The sequence below is a fragment of the Alternaria atra genome (genome assembly GCF_907166805.1).
Source record: "Alternaria atra isolate CS162 genome assembly, contig: 23, whole genome shotgun sequence".
In the NCBI taxonomy this organism is placed as follows: Eukaryota; Fungi; Ascomycota; class Dothideomycetes; order Pleosporales; family Pleosporaceae; genus Alternaria; species Alternaria atra.
In genome coordinates this window covers 2,332,624-2,347,832 of record NW_025091321.1, presented here as the reverse complement: position 1 = coordinate 2,347,832, position 15,209 = coordinate 2,332,624, and the positions used below count along the sequence as shown (strand labels likewise).

Sequence of the window (15,209 nt, the reverse complement as noted above, 5' to 3'; positions counted from 1 at the left end):
GTGGTCGCTGTCCATGAAATCTCAATCGCCTGGCGAGAATTACCCTAGTATCACGACGTACGAGTGGGGCAGCAAGGGTAAAAGGCAAATCCAAAATTCGCACTCACTGCTTGGGAACCCAGTAAGCAGAGTGCAAACGACACGAAGAGCTTCGTCATAGGATCTTTGTTCGTCGAGATCTGGATGTGCTCGCAGTTTAGATAGGCTTCGTCGCTGTCTGGCCCGTGATTCCTATACCATGTTCAGCATGTTAGTACTCTGAGAAGGTACTCGTATATTTCTATACCAATATAGCCTAGAGAACGAAGCTAGTAAATACGCTTTGCTTACGCTTCAGGAACGACTCGAATATTACTTTTCCCATCGTATGCATCCGACAGTAGTGTTGGGCGGTAGGAGGCCCCGGAGACCACTGGAACAAGGCAGCAGCAACTCCGTCATCACACCGCTGGTACCAGAAGAACAAGTGGTTCACCTCATCAAGACCCCCTGACACTAAGTCAATCGATATTTGTCTCCACCTGTCTTGTGAGGCCTGGAGCAATCATGTTTTACAGCTTACCCTTATACCAATCAACAATTCAAGAATTTAATGCACCGTAACCGCCAGTAGCAACCTCTTCCCAAGTTCGCCTTGGCATGGATCCATCAGCGCACAGAGTGTCAGTCACATCCGCATCTTCCCGTATGCAGTTGCGAGAGCACGGTGATGTAGCCTTCAATGCTACAACACATCGTCTCGTCAATATATCGACACCCCAATCTGTATTAGGAACTACAGCCACATCCACCTCTACTTTGCACGCCCAAGATCTAGTTGACGTCATGGCCGAGCTTGAGCGCTACCAAGACGACCATCGAGCGGCTTTTGCTTTTGAGATGGCCCGGGGCGGCCGTGTTCATCCGTTGGACGAGAATGAATTAAAGCACTTCCGCAAAGAAAAAGATGGTGTATTTGGTCTATTCCAATGGGATACGCCGACTCTTTCCGAGGAGTTACCGTTCACCTTCACCTCGCCTCCTGGCCCTGCAGCAGTCGAGAAGGCGCTCAAAAGCGATATTGGAGGTGAGAATTATTTCCGTTTTGCACCCTCGCGTGGCTCACCAGACGACGACGCGGCCGCTATCACTCGCTTGCTTGACAACATTGGCAATGCGAGGTATTCTGAGCCTGGCGCTGTCGTTCATATGCAATCGCCTACGTTCAACCGAGCGCGGCGCTGGATACCGGGTTGGGAAGGTGACGGTATGCTAAGCCAATCGGACTTCCAGATCATTATCGCTCCGGCGGGTGAGGTCTTCGAGCTGGAATATTATGACCACCACTTCTCCACGACACTGCTGACCGGCTCCAAAGTATGGCTTACTTTTCCTCCATTGCAAACCAACCTAGATGTTCTTCGAAAGGCCTATGAAGGTATGCATAGCGCAAATACTTCGCGCGTGTCTCTGGGTATCCTCGCAGAAATGCAACACGGTATCTTCGTCATCCAGAAGCCAGGTCAGACCCTCCTTTTTCCACCATACTGGTCTCTTATGACGTTTTGTACCGAGGCATCAACGTCCTGTGGCTTTTTCCTTGCGACAGCCGCACAGTACATGTCCCGAATCAAGAACATGGATCTCTGGCTCACCGTCAATCTCTTTTGGGACACGGCACAACTGCAACAATCTTACCTTGTGAAATACGCCACAGAACTTGCGTCTCACTTCTCCATCATCATGGGCGGTGATCTTAAGCGCTTCAAGGTCGGTCCTGTGCAGAACCAGATCTGTACTGAATGGGTCAAAATTGCACCAAAGAAAACTGCAGAATTCGAGAATATGAAAGAAAAGATTGGCAGACTCTTATCGTTGATTAAGAATAACGACGAGAGAGAAAAGATTGATGATCTGTTTCGAGATGCATGGATTGAGTTCTTGCAATCAAAGCGTAAGAAGAGACCAGAATGCCGGCTTTGCCATACGCGTATCGAGCACATGCCTGTAGGAGAGACGCCGGATGAGCGGCTTGCACGGCACATTACCGATGTGCATTGCAATTTTTGAGCTTTAATTTGGAGAGGCTAGTCACGATGAGCAATGCACTACTTTTGCGCCTCAGATCTTGACAGTTTCTCCCGAGATCTTTCTCCACCAGACATCAAGGAACTCAAATAACCAACCGTCCCGCCTCACGCCACCGTCGTTGACTGTTGCCACAAAGCCCCACGTCGCACAATCCGAGTCAGTAGTCTTCGTGACCGCACAACCACGGCAGGGAGAAGAACATCGGATCGGTCCCTGCCATCCGACACTAAAACATTCGGCCCGGCCGCCATCTTCACGTACCAAGCCCAAAGAAGCCTAACGAGCGGAAACGATCCACCACTTGAGAGATGTCCCCGCACACTACACCCTGAAATCTTTTGCCTCCGGTGAACTAGACCGCTGCAACTCCTGGGATGCACCATCGTTAGCAATCAATACATAGCTATGCTACGGCGGAAAGAAATTTCCTGAAAGCTGGATGGGAGGCCTAATCCGTGACCGAGGTTCGGGTCGTACCTGCAGATGAAGATGCTAAAGTGGAGAAGAGAAGGCATGGTTCTAGGTCGGAGAAAACGAATCAGATTAGGATGGCAGTGCGTTGTATAAGTAGTGAACGAAAGACACGGGACGGAAGAGCAAGACAATCACGAATTTCAAATCTACGTTGTCCTTCCACGACTCCCTTACCCACCTAGCCCACATCTTTCAAACCCGCCGTCAGGAAAAAGGAGTACCTGGACGTCATCTCCTACTACTACTATAGACAAAGCCTGTCTTAACAACCTCACAACCACAAACTAAATGCGTTTCCTCACCACCATCCTGAGCACAACACTCAGCCTCCTCACCCTCACCTCAGCCGCAACAATGAACACCACAAACGGCCTCGGCACCACACCTGCGCAACGCCATATCATCTCCGCTGCCCAAGCGCAAACCATCATAACGGGCGCCGTTGCCAATGCAACATCCCTCCAGATTCCCGAGAACATCGCCGTAGTAGACCCTTCCGGTCTGCTCGTCGCCTTCCACCGCATGGACAACGCCTTCCTGGGTTCCATTGACATTAGCCAGAAGAAGGCGCGGACGGCCGTGCTGTTCAATGGATTATATGCTAGTGCGGATCTGTATGCGGCGGTGCAGCCTGGTGCGCCGCTTTACGATGTGCAGAATACCAATGGGGGGTTGGTTGTTTTCGGAGGCGGAGTACCGATCTACGTTGATGGGATATTGATTGGAGGCGTAGGTGTTAGTGGAGGCAGTGTGGAGCAGGATTTGAGTGTGGCTAATGCTGGCGTTGAGGCGTTGGGTGCGTGTACGAAGGCGTAGGTATGAAGGGGAGGTGGAAGTAGGCGTGGAAGATGATAGCAGAAATACTATGAACCATGAAGCTATCGCCTATGACTTGTATCGAAGTATGCTGTGATGACAACACCATCGTGGTTAGCTTTCAAACCCGCTGTCCTCTCTCTTCTGCCGCTTTGCCTCTCGTCCAAACGGAAGAAACCCTCCCCCAAGTTGTTCAATATCGCCCTCCTTTAGTACCTCCTCGGCAAACGTGAACCTGTCCGCTGCGCATCAGCACTGCCAGATTCTATAGATAATTACCTTATGTGCTCATACGTCTGGCTCCTCTCCATGCCCTGTATCGCATCCCTGGCGTTGATCTTTGTCTGTTCCTTCACGCCCTCCATGTCCGCAATCGCTGCGAAACGTTCCTTCCAGAACGCCCATCTTTCCTTGCTGAACTCGGCTTTGCCTTTCCATAATTCACCGCCTCGGCCTGGATTGCCTTGTTTGCGGTCAGAAGGCGTGAGATCTTTCTCCATGCGGAAGAGGTCGTGGCCGTAGCCTAGTATCCAGGCTGCAGCTGCAGGAACGTTGGCGTCGTACTTTTGATTGGCTGTGGACATTGGGTCATCGATGGGAGGCGTCTCGAGTGCTTCTCGTAGCGCGAAGAGGGCGTACATGGAAAGGTCTTGGATATGTTTTCCTGCCACAAGGGCGAAGAAGAAGTTCATATTCGCCCAAGCCTCAATTTCCCTCTCAATGAAGCCGTCGTGCGCTACTGGAGAGTCGTTGAGCGCCTCGCGACAGGCCATGCCGAAGTCGGTCATCTCCCGGTAGAGGTAGTTATATTGCTCATTGTCCGGTATGGAATGCTCCTTGAACGCGATGACCAAGTCGACAAGCGTATTGTGGTTAACCAGAGCGCTATCGCGGAACTTTAATCGCTTTGATGAGTGAATGATGCTCTTCCAAAGGTCCATGAAGTCTACATCGTCGAGTTTGGCCTCCTTGATCTTCTCATCAATCGGTCTGAGAATGCGCGATGTCGCTTCTTGCACATCGATCTTCTCATTGAGAAATTCTTGGATCAGCGGGTAGTACGCGCTGTCTTCCTTTGGGCGGAACCATCCTCTTATCTTCGCGATTTGGTCGATTTGTTCTGCCTCTGTAGCAAGGGTTGGAAGGATTTCCTTGATCTTCTGGTTTTGTTGCTGCGGATGATTGTTAGATTCAAACATATGAAGTCATCATGAGCAAATACCGCTATGCGAGCCATGATTCCGATCGGTGTAGCAAAATGCGTTGATCTTAGGCGGGGGGAATGCGCGAAAGGTACACGGTGTTTACTTTCGGTGATGTCATACGCGGTGGTACCGCGGTCAGTCCTACCTATCCCACGTGTATGTCTTGTTAAGGTAATTGGTAACTTGTGCCGAACCAGTGGAAATACGCTACGAGACATCTCTTTCCTAAGATGGCCAGGTACGGTCAGTCTATGCTGGTAGGCTCGGAGCATGTTCCGCGCAACGGGGAAGGCGTTAGCTGGCGAGCGTTGCATAATGCAACGGCGAGCTTAGCACCCGACGCGTCTCTTGTTCCCAGAAAGTGCTCAGACATTGATTTGAAGTGTGAGAACGAGCGTTGAAGTATCTCCATGAGTGTTTGGAGGGAAGCTACTCAACGAACCGTGTGTGAGATCAACCCGCACCGATCGGCAGACAAGGGTCATCGGAACATAAATTTGGGATCAGCCTTTCGCAACGGCGCAGCCTGGTAACGTGTCTTCTCATGCGGGGCACGTTGCACAGCGTGATAAGGCGGGCAATGATCAAGACTTCACCGCAAGCCTTGAATGCATGTTCATGAAGAATCGGACTAGGCCATTTTCTTTGTTAGAAGCCCCCACCACGCATGCCAGTGGTATCACCAGAAAGCGGTTATCGCCTAAATTGCACACTAGAACCAAAATGGATCCAGAACAATTGAGCGCGAACACATAGCTACAGATAAGCTCGTCTTTTCTGAGCTGTACGACCTAACACTAAAATTTACTCTAGAGCCTGAAGATACTGACTGTGTTTTTCTTCGGCAAATGTCAACGTGGAACTTACTGGATACCTTTACGCCATAGTTTAGACCCATAACAAACGAGTTTGATCATACAGAGAAGGAAGCGTATATCGAGCGTAGTAGAGCCCATTTCTAACTCTACAGTTTCGCACCCCTCTCCCTCCCCGCCAGCACTCTCAAATCCTTTCTTAGAATCTTTCCACTCGGACTCTTAGGAATCTCGTCCAAGAACACCACCCCTCCTCTCAACCGTTTATGCCCCGCCACTTTGCTCTTTACAAACTCAGTAATCTGCTCCTTGCTAATCTTCCCATCCCCAACAACAACATAGGCTCTTGGCACCTCGTTAACCCCATCCTCTGTTCCCACTCCAATAACCGCTGCATCCAACACGTCCGGATGACTGAGCAACACGGCTTCCAACTCTGCAGGGGCAACCTGCAGGCCCTTGTACTTGATGAGTTCCTTCTTGCGATCGACAATATAAAATAATCCGTTTCTAAATACCGCGATATCGCCTGTACGGAACCAGCCATCTGGGGTGAAAGCCTCTTTATCCGCATCCTCATTTTGGTAATAGCCTTTGCACACCACAGGGCCTTTGACAAGCACCTCACCGGGTGTTCCTGGTTCAACATCCTTGCCGTCGTCGTCGACGAGTCGAGCACGCATATTCGGAATGAGAGGAGCCACAGAGCCCGTGTCATCATGCATTCCCGTAGGCATGATTGTCGTGGAACCCGTTGTTTCCGACAAACCCCACGTTTGGTCAATAAAACACTCCTTCCCGCCTAGTTTCTGGCTTGCATCATACTGGAGGTCTTTACCTAGAGGTGCTGCTCCAGAAATAGCGATCTCGAGGCTTGAGAATTGCGTGGTTACGGGGGGCGATTTGGCGATGAGGAGGTAAATGGGGGGTACGGTGAAGAAGAAGGTTACGCGGTATTTGGCGTTGTAAGAGAGGAATTGCTGGAAGTCGAAACGGGGCATCCAGTATACGGTGCCGCCGATGTAGAAAGGGTTTATTAGGTAGCCTTGGATGCCGGCGATGTGAGCAGTAGGAAGATCTTCGAGAAAAAAAGAAAAGGGTCAGTGTATGTCTCCTGCGGTTCGTGAGTGATCGTTGCTTACGAGCGATAGTCCTATACTCGAAACCCGGTCGTTTCTCCTTTATCCAGCTCTTCATCATATCCCCCGTAGTAACAGCCTGGCTCATGAGATTTTGATGAGAAAGCTTCACACCCTTCGGAAGCCCCGTCGTCCCCGAACTATAAATCAACACTACGACCCTCTCCTCCAGCACCTTGCTATCCTCCACTCTCTCCCACTCCAACCTATCCCCCTCATCAACTAAATTCCCCTCTACCTTCCCGTCCTTCCCGACAACAACCCTGAGTTCCCATTCCCACCCCTCACCCATGACTACCACCCGTCCCCCACCACCATCCCCCACCCCGCCTCCTCGGCAGCTCTAACCGAAGTGTCCAGGGTAGCCTGGCAAGTAACCAGAATCTTCGAGCCAGCACTTTGTATCTGTTTAGCTAGCTCACTAACAGTGCTAGAAGCTGATGCAGCGGAGAAGATACCGCCTGCACCGATGACTCCATATGCTAAGACGGGGAGCAAGTAATGTCCTGTGGAAACGACGGAGCAAACATCTTTCCCAGGTCCGTGGGCGCCAATACCGAAGTGTTTACGGAGAGCGGCGGATGTCGCTTGTGTTAGAGTGCGAGCTCGGGAGGTAGTTAGTATCAAGTTCGGGTCGGCAGCTGAGACGTGGAGGGGGGTATTTGGCTTGGCTAGGCTGTGTTCGGAGTCTGTGAGAGGAAACAGTGATGTTAGCTGAGCAGCTTTGAGGTTGTGGTATAAGGCCGGCTTACCAAATAGAAGGGTTAGGACATCGAGGTCAGGTATCGGGTAATCCTTTGCAGCGCGGTATACAATGCGGTCATCTATCTTTTCCACGACGGTAGTCATGTTACTTCAGAAGCTCTTTAATACACAACCGCTACCTCAATCAATACTGAAAATAACTAGCAAGGTTAAACAGACTATGTTGGAAACGATCAAGACAGCCAAAGGTACCCTGACAAGTCGTTGTTGGTACATTTAGATATATATACTATTACTAGAGTAGCTGCAAGATCGCCCTCTCGTAGCAAAGCGCCTTCCTCGGCTCACGCATTCCTCTTTCTAGAGCGGTCGACGATCCATTGGTGGCTTCGGCCAAACTTGAGATGTCAGTACTAGCGAGTAAGCGGGGTAAGTTGGGGAAATCAACAATAGTCTTGTTAGAGCGCGCTACTTTGAGGCTGTTCGGCTGGAATATGGCGAGGCGCTGCGTGGGACCCTTGTTCCTCGCTCGCTTGCCATTTGCGAATACTTGCGTTGTGTAGTGTACGAGTTGAACAGCGCTGCTCAACCTCTGCGTTTAGCACTTGGCTCATCGCGTGCATCTTCGGCATCGTCTGCGTCAGCTTCTTTTCCGACAGTAGGCTTGCCGGCCTTCTTTGGTTTTCGTCTCTTCCGCTTGCTCTTGGTCGGTTGCTGTTCTGCAGCCGGCGCAATCTCCGTCGCCATCGGAAGCACAGCTGGTCGCGCGATCGCAGGCAGCTCGCTCTCATTGATTTTGTTCTTGCGCATGCCCCTCGGGTTCTGCGTCTCAAGTAATGCAACGTATTCGGCGGTGCGTTTGGTATGCTCGACCTTGGTCATGATCTTCCAGTTCTCTGGCTTCTCCGCTTCTCTCCATTTTCCCCAGACGTCCTCGTGCATTACACTTCCGCTGAGGACGACGAATGCGCAGCTGTTCCAGAGCGTATGTACTGCTTGGATGGGTAGCCACTTCGGTCGTAACTCTCCATGCTCTGCAAGCCAGTGAGCCACTTTCGCTGGTGTAGGGCAGATGTTGCGTAGATGTGGTTCGACGTATATCGTTCGCTGATCCCAGAATGACAGGCCGTCGTTGTCGGTTACTTGGAACGAGTTGTGAGGTAGGTATTTGGGAGGGTACGTGGAGGGCTTGCGACGGATGTAGTAGCCGTTACTCGAGGTCTCTAGTATTTTAGACGGATGGTCGTGAAGTGCTTGTTGAAGGAGGACTTGAGAGGCTTCGGGCTTGAGGGAGGAAATGTTGGGATGTTCGAGTATGGCAGTAAGGTGAATGTCTGCAGCACATGTCAGTTGTGAATTGTACGGCGTGTTGCGTATAGGTACACTTCTCCTCCCCATCGACCGTCCTATAGCGGTCTTGAAGCCACTTCGCCCGCTCTTCTTCCTGGTGGGCATAATCGGTGAAGATTAACTCGATGCCAGCAGCAAGCTGACCAACGTACTCTGGCGTGACGGGTTTGGTGGTAAATCTGGGGCCCGGCTTTGTAGCTTTACTCTCAATCTGCTCTGGCTGGTAAGTAGGTGAACTGGTACTTGTCTTCTGCATAGCCTCGACCAGCGCATCATCTTGGTCACCCTCAGCTGGCGCTTTGGAGGGGGCTTTGGCAGGCTTAGGCCGCGGCTTCTCGCGAACGCCTTTGAGCCTGAGCGCTCTTGGAACAAACATGGCACCAAATTTCTGCTCTCGTAGTTGAGAGAGCAGCCAGTGGTTGGTATCGTTCAAGTGCTCAAGAGCGCAATTGCGGATAGCATTCGCGACGCGCGCCGCGGCTGGAGCACGGACCTTACGTCAGTCCCCAGATGCTCAATTTCCATACCGCGCTTTCTCACTCCAACAACCTCACGAACCTACTTTACACAAACAAGTCCTACTTTCAATCCGTCAAGATGGCAAAAGAGAAGAACTACAACCCCGTCCAGGAAGCCAAGAAGGCAGAGAAGCAAAAACAGATCCGCAAGCAAAAAGCCAACCTCCAAACCCAGCGCAACGAGAAACTCGCGCGCCGAAACCCAAACCGCCTACAACGCGACATAGACAGCCTCAAAGAACTCGACCAGAGCGGCGCGATACGACCACATGAGCGACAACGGCTACAGGAGTTGGAGAAGGATCTCGCAGCGGTGAACAAAGCGCGCGCAGCACTAGGAGACAAAGCGCCAGTCTTCAAACCAGAACGGCAATACAACAACAACAACAACGACAGCAATAGAGAACGAGGAGCCGACCAAAGAGATAGGCGCGCCGGCATCCTCGGTAAACGAACACGAGACGGCCAGCGTAAAGACTCGGATAGCAGCGACACAGACGACGATGTGAAGCGCATCCCCATGCCACGCGATACACCACCACCCATACCACGACGTTACCTACAGTCCCAAGACTCCCAGCAAGATGACGCTACTGCTGCGCCCGCCGAACCGAAGAAACCAACCATTGTCTACGAAGCCGCACCCCAAGTCCGCGACCTACGCAAGGAAGCCACGAAATTCATGCCAGCCTCGGTGGCGCAGAAGATGAAATTGGCAAAGGGCGAGGGAAGATTGCTAGAACCAGAAGAATTCGACAAATTAAGGGAAGAAGGGTACTTGAAAGAGAAGAAGAAGGAGAATGAAGGGGACAGGGCGGACGGTGCTGCTAAGACTGTTGCGAAAACGGCCGAGGAGGAGGAACTAGATGCCTTTTTGAGGTTACAGAATACAAGTGCTGGGGATATGGCAGAGAAGGCGGCGGAGGCGGCGGTACAGGAAGCGGAGTTTGAGATGATGGCTGCTGAGGTGAAAGGGCAAATGGAGGGGATAGCTGGGGAGGCCAGGACAGCGGAGAATGCGCTCAAGCATGTGCAGATGGAGGAGGTGGAGGATGAGGATTTATAGGTTAGAATGTGAGTGCGTTTCATGTCCACGAAGAAGCGCGTCTACTATCAGTTATAACTGTGAATGCTAAGCTGAAGGTACCTCTACGGCATTTCACGTCATGCTCGCAATCAAGGTGAAATCCAGCGAATGATATGAGGGTGAGCCTTGACATTAAGTGATACAAATCAGGCCCCATCTGATTGTTTGAAGGGGTGTGAGCAATGGTAAACTCGCAGCTTCCTCTCCATCAAATTCATTGAAGTCACAGCAACAGGGACAAAATTGATTAATCAGGTGGTTATTTTATTCATTGGTAGGGTATATAGATACTCGGCTTTCACGCCGAAAGGGTATGTTACGTTCCGTCCATCGCAATATCATGTTTGTCCATTCTCAGGTCTTCATGTCATGAAAGAGATACAGAGGAGTCGTCAACACTACCAGGCAACATGAAGAGTGCTTTACTTCTTCTGGCCACCAGAGAGGGTGTCAGAGATGCTCTGGCCAGCGTTGCTGAGCGTGTCCTGAGCTTGCTTCAGGACACCCTCGCCCTGGTTGGACGCGTTGTCGCCGCCGGAGCGAGTCGCATCGCCGAGCTTCTGTCCGGTGGACTTCTGGCCCTCTGCCGTGGATGTTAGCTAATGATTCGGAAGGAGGAGTGGTGGGGAAGGAGGCAACGTACCAGGCTGGACGGCGCCGGCAATGCGGTCACCAGCTCCGGAAAGACCCTCGCTGGCCTTCTGGGTGGTGGACTTCTGGGAGTCGGGGGTGACTGTGATGCTGTTAGTTGTTTGTACTGAAGTCGGTTCCGAACAGTGAGCTTACTCTTCTCGGAGGCCTGCTCGCCGAGTCCCTTGCGCATGGAGTCAGACATGTTGTTGGTTGATTGGTTGGTAGATGGTTTGGGTTGGAAGTGGTAGTGGTAGTGGTAGTTGGTTGGAGTTTGAGAGTTGATTGTGTGATGAAGGTTCGAGGAAAGAGAAGCAAAGACGCTCTTATATACTACCTTTGAGCATCCTCCAGGCTACAGTGACGTGGTATGACTTGCGTACGTCATACGTCTCCAGACGAGCAACTGCAAAGGGGTGTGGGTGAGAGAGCAGCACAATCTTACCGAGTACACAGTGGGACCCTGTTACTTGCTCCTTCACATGGTAGAGTTACTAGGGTCTACTCCTCTTGCCAGGATGTTTACCAGTTTGCAGGCGCCACAGACCGCCACGATTGGTAGATCACCACTTCCGCTGGGTGTGATTGATGGTAATCTGCGCCTTTGCATGGCATTCGCGTCATTTGGCCACGGCTCAAGGTGGATACATGTTCCAGATCGTTTGCCGCAGGAGGATTGCTGCCCCGCTAAGGTCAAGATATGCTAGACAAGTCGGAATGAGGGGCATGTGCTGCCGCGGTTCCCTCCCTCGCAATTGCTTTTCCAAAGTGAATAGTTGGTAGCGTTGGTTTAGCCTCAACACCTTCTTGATAATGGTAGGCTATCCTCTCGCTCTACTTCTAGCTTGAAGCTATACTCCGGAGTATCAACCGTTGTTTGCCAACATCAGGTACACGAACAGCGGGAAGGTTGAGTGGGGTAGTACTACCCCGCTGACGTAGGTCGGTGGCACGAAGAAGTCGCACGGCACGTGACTAGCGTCATCACCATCTCACACCAACCCAAATCCATCAGAACACACGCGTAGAAACATCTTACCGAGTTCGACGCGTTCTAGTTCTTACTCAATGATCCCACTCGAACGGCAATCGATTCCGCTGTACACTTACACGTACAGCGCGTGCTGTCGTTACTATTCCTGGTCTTTTGCCGCTGAGCGAAAACTTGTTTGGCATCTGTCGCAACCAGCCCACTTTTCATCTCGTCAACATTGTCAATGTGACGATCTATCCTTTGGCGAATGGACTCAAGATGTGCACATCCTGCGCAAATCCTGCGCACAGTTATGATCAACTCTCTCTTCATAGGAGCGGGCCGTTATCCATTGTTAAGTCTGCGCTGTGGACCTTGGCTGATCTCATAGTATCGGCGGCAAGGCTCTTGCCAGCACCACGTTCGATTCGTACCACCACAACAACAGCAGCAACAAGAAGGATCGACCTATTTGTGACCGTAGCCACGGCCTCGAATTAAGATCGGAGACTTTGTCTCGTCCATGTCGCTGTACTGCTAGGTACTGCGGTCTTCCTAGGCCGACCACAGTCATCCTTGGGACCGAATCTGCGCATAACTCAGACAATGCCCACGATGCGGCACAGCTGACATCGATGCCAGCCAAGGTCATCTATGGTATTTGGAACTTTCACGGCCGAGCATGCTGTGCAAGCTGTCAACATACGCCCGATGACCGCGTTTAATGAGCTGCACCAACAATGTTCGACCATTGTCTTACTCCGGTTGCGTGTACTCGAGACTTGGCCTCGCGACTTGGAGTCATCGCCGATATATTGTGCCGTCGCCTAAGTCTCGACCAAGAGATCGCCTGTTGCACGCGATGGTCCTGCATGCACGGCGTCTGTGAGGCTGGGCAACTCTTCACAAGCCACGATAAGGCCCCTGTGCCACAAGCGAACTAACCAAACACGTTATATTTCAGATATACACCCAATCAACCTTCAATTTCTCATTTTTGCCGTACCAAAAGGTTTTCACAACATCTGTTCCCCGTGTTTCAGATCGGATCCGCTCTAGCGCTTCTCTTAAACGGTAGTCGCTTCATGATAGGGTCCACGTCGATCAGGCTCCGACAAACCTAATTTTACTTACCGCTGTACAGTACCAAACCTCACTGTTTGGTGTATGGGCATGCTGTCCATCACGGCCATTGACTCGCCCACGGCCCTCGCCCGCATGAGTCTCCATGCCTGACAATCCTAAGGCCGCCTCGCTGGCTGTGCCACAGACTCTAACAATAGTTCGAGGATGGTAAGAGCAGGGATGACTTCATGCGACAGAGAATGCCATAGGCACGTTTAGTGTGTCGAACAGGTTTGTTTGTATAAAGTACCCTCTTGGAGTTCTGGGCATTGTTGCACTGCCGTTACTAGGATCGATATCACACGCCAACTTACAGTCTGTTTCCTTGATACATCTGCCTAAAGTTTCGAGGCTGAGGTCGTTTCTGTCGCTGTCGCTGCATCTGTTGAGAACATAAAACAGAGACGGGGTCGTCTCCGCTCATAACTACTTCCTTATCAAGGCAAACATCTTTCGTTCAAACTCAAACTACCCCAATAATTCCTATTGTCTTTATTGCTTAATTCACAATGAAGTTCCTCACAGCATTGTTAATACCTCTTCTCTACTCTACTTCTGCGTATGCAGACTTTGCCGACGACGCCTTCACTGCCATCAAGCTTCTACAAGAAAAATGGTACAACTACGATACTGGATTATGGTAAGTCATCTGCCACCTCTTGTGACTGGCATATCTGACTCCAATTAGGAACGACTTATGGTGGCAGTCTGGCAACATCATTGAGACTATCGCTCGTTTTGGTATCCAAGATGCTGCCTTCAAAGAGTACGCCCTCATGATCGTCTCCAACACATTCGCCAAATCCCCCAACCAACATGGCGCGACTCAGTGGAGAAATAAATTCTACGACGACGAAGGCTGGTGGGCCATGGGCTGGATAGCCTCCTACGATCTCACCGGCGACGTCAAGTACCTCAACGCCGCCAAGGACATTTTCGAAGACATGACAACAGGCTGGAATACGCCCTGCGACGGCGGTCTCTGGTGGTCCAAAGATCGCGACTACATCGCGGCCATCTCAAACGAACTCTTCCTCTCCGTAGCCGCCCACCTTGCCAACCGCGTCGATGGCCAGCAAAAAGAAGACTACACCAACTGGGCGCAGATGGAATGGGACTGGTTCAAAAAATCCGGAGTAATCAACTCGGACTCATTGATCAACGATGGCATCGATCCGGCTACATGCAAACCCAAAGGAATAACCTTCACCTACAACCAGGGTATCGTTCTAGCTGGTCTCTCCGAACTCGCCCGCGCGAAAAACAATGGCGATTACATTAAAGAAGCCTACACGCTTGCTGTGGCCTCGACAATCAAACTCAGTGATGGTAGCGGTATTCTCACCGAGCCTGTTGGCGGGTCTCTCGACCCCGTTAGTTCGCAGTTCAAAGGCGCGTACGTGCGCGGTTTGTCAACGCTTTATGAGAATGCGCCGCAGCAGGGCGTCAAGGACTTCTTCTACAGAAACGCGAACGCGGCTAGGAGTCAGCCGAGGGTTGATGGAGGTGTTATTGTGGATTTGTGGCAGGGGCCGAGTAGCAATGGTAATCCGAGTACCCATGCGAGTGGGATCGATATTATGGTTGCTGCGGCTTTGGCCGGTGATCCGTAGGGCTGATGGCGGATTTTGCGGTTCTTGTTAGTGTTTTATACCCCGTTTTCGTTTTGTTTGGCGCTAGAGATCGTGAGGTTTGGGGGATGTCTGGAGTAGGAAGGACATCCATTCTGTTTAATGTAATAACGACCTTAATGATAAATTAGAGATTCAAATTTTGAGCACTAAGTAACATGTTTCTTTCTCTTTACTGTCTTACATAGAGTCAGCAATGCACTACTTTTACACCTGCCAGTATAATGGCACAAGCTACTCCAAGCTGTAATATCAATAACACATGCGTCGTCAAGCTTCCGAGGCGTATCAAAGCCATGACGTGACAATGGTCAGATTGGAGAATATTTACCGCTGCAGACAGTGAAATCAAGGTGTTGGGAATACACTAAGATTGCACATGTGCTATCATTCAACAGAGTTACTTATATCATTGTGCATGCATTTGCACTAGCACGATCACCATAGCAAGACATTTGCATGCTGATGGTAGTCCTGGCGTATGGTACATTTTTGCGCATCTAATGTTCTCGTTGGTGGATTTTCAAGGCAAATACGTGGAGCCTGACCAATCGAAGCGTCATCTGCGCCGCGTGAACGGCACATTCGCTAAACCTCGAGCAAATCCTCGCCCGAACACTTCCGATCACCGCACAAATTCTTACAAGAAACGCCATCGTTATCAGCCAGCT

General features: G+C 51.0%; 8 protein-coding genes across 8 annotated transcripts; 4 read left to right on the top strand and 4 right to left on the bottom strand.

Moving 5' to 3' along the window:
* Positions 1–825: 825 nt before the first annotated feature.
* On the top strand, positions 826–2,049 carry ALTATR162_LOCUS4385 (uncharacterized protein; the record flags this gene model as incomplete). The annotated part of the gene is made up of 1 exon (XM_043311996.1): positions 826–2,049. One exon carries the CDS (start codon positions 826–828, stop codon positions 2,047–2,049), a length of 1,224 nt encoding a protein of 407 aa, XP_043167931.1.
* Positions 2,050–2,898: 849 nt separating this feature from the next.
* On the top strand, positions 2,899–3,360 carry ALTATR162_LOCUS4384 (uncharacterized protein; the record flags this gene model as incomplete). The annotated part of the gene is made up of 1 exon (XM_043311995.1): positions 2,899–3,360. One exon carries the CDS (start codon positions 2,899–2,901, stop codon positions 3,358–3,360), a length of 462 nt encoding a protein of 153 aa, XP_043167930.1.
* Positions 3,361–3,474: 114 nt separating this feature from the next.
* Positions 3,475–4,597, bottom strand: ALTATR162_LOCUS4383 (uncharacterized protein; the record flags this gene model as incomplete). Its single annotated transcript, XM_043311994.1, has 3 exons — positions 3,475–3,595; positions 3,640–4,532; positions 4,583–4,597. 3 exons carry the CDS (start codon positions 4,595–4,597, stop codon positions 3,475–3,477), a joined length of 1,029 nt encoding a protein of 342 aa, XP_043167929.1.
* Positions 4,598–5,529: 932 nt separating this feature from the next.
* On the bottom strand, positions 5,530–6,577 carry ALTATR162_LOCUS4382 (uncharacterized protein; the record flags this gene model as incomplete). Its single annotated transcript, XM_043311993.1, has 2 exons — positions 5,530–6,458; positions 6,523–6,577. The coding sequence occupies 2 exons, from the start codon at positions 6,575–6,577 to the stop codon at positions 5,530–5,532; spliced, it is 984 nt and encodes a 327-aa protein (XP_043167928.1).
* A 1,232-nt stretch (positions 6,578–7,809) lies between these two features.
* Positions 7,810–8,950, bottom strand: ALTATR162_LOCUS4381 (uncharacterized protein; the record flags this gene model as incomplete). Its single annotated transcript, XM_043311992.1, has 2 exons — positions 7,810–8,558; positions 8,608–8,950. 2 exons carry the CDS (start codon positions 8,948–8,950, stop codon positions 7,810–7,812), a joined length of 1,092 nt encoding a protein of 363 aa, XP_043167927.1.
* Positions 8,951–9,171: 221 nt separating this feature from the next.
* ALTATR162_LOCUS4380 (uncharacterized protein) lies at positions 9,172–10,158 on the top strand (the record flags this gene model as incomplete). The annotated part of the gene is made up of 1 exon (XM_043311991.1): positions 9,172–10,158. The coding sequence occupies one exon, from the start codon at positions 9,172–9,174 to the stop codon at positions 10,156–10,158; it is 987 nt and encodes a 328-aa protein (XP_043167926.1).
* Positions 10,159–10,601: 443 nt separating this feature from the next.
* ALTATR162_LOCUS4379 (uncharacterized protein) lies at positions 10,602–11,014 on the bottom strand (the record flags this gene model as incomplete). The annotated part of the gene is made up of 3 exons (XM_043311990.1): positions 10,602–10,762; positions 10,823–10,912; positions 10,966–11,014. 3 exons carry the CDS (start codon positions 11,012–11,014, stop codon positions 10,602–10,604), a joined length of 300 nt encoding a protein of 99 aa, XP_043167925.1.
* A 2,402-nt stretch (positions 11,015–13,416) lies between these two features.
* ALTATR162_LOCUS4378 (uncharacterized protein) lies at positions 13,417–14,520 on the top strand (the record flags this gene model as incomplete). The annotated part of the gene is made up of 2 exons (XM_043311989.1): positions 13,417–13,547; positions 13,596–14,520. The coding sequence occupies 2 exons, from the start codon at positions 13,417–13,419 to the stop codon at positions 14,518–14,520; spliced, it is 1,056 nt and encodes a 351-aa protein (XP_043167924.1).
* Positions 14,521–15,209: the final 689 nt, after the last annotated feature.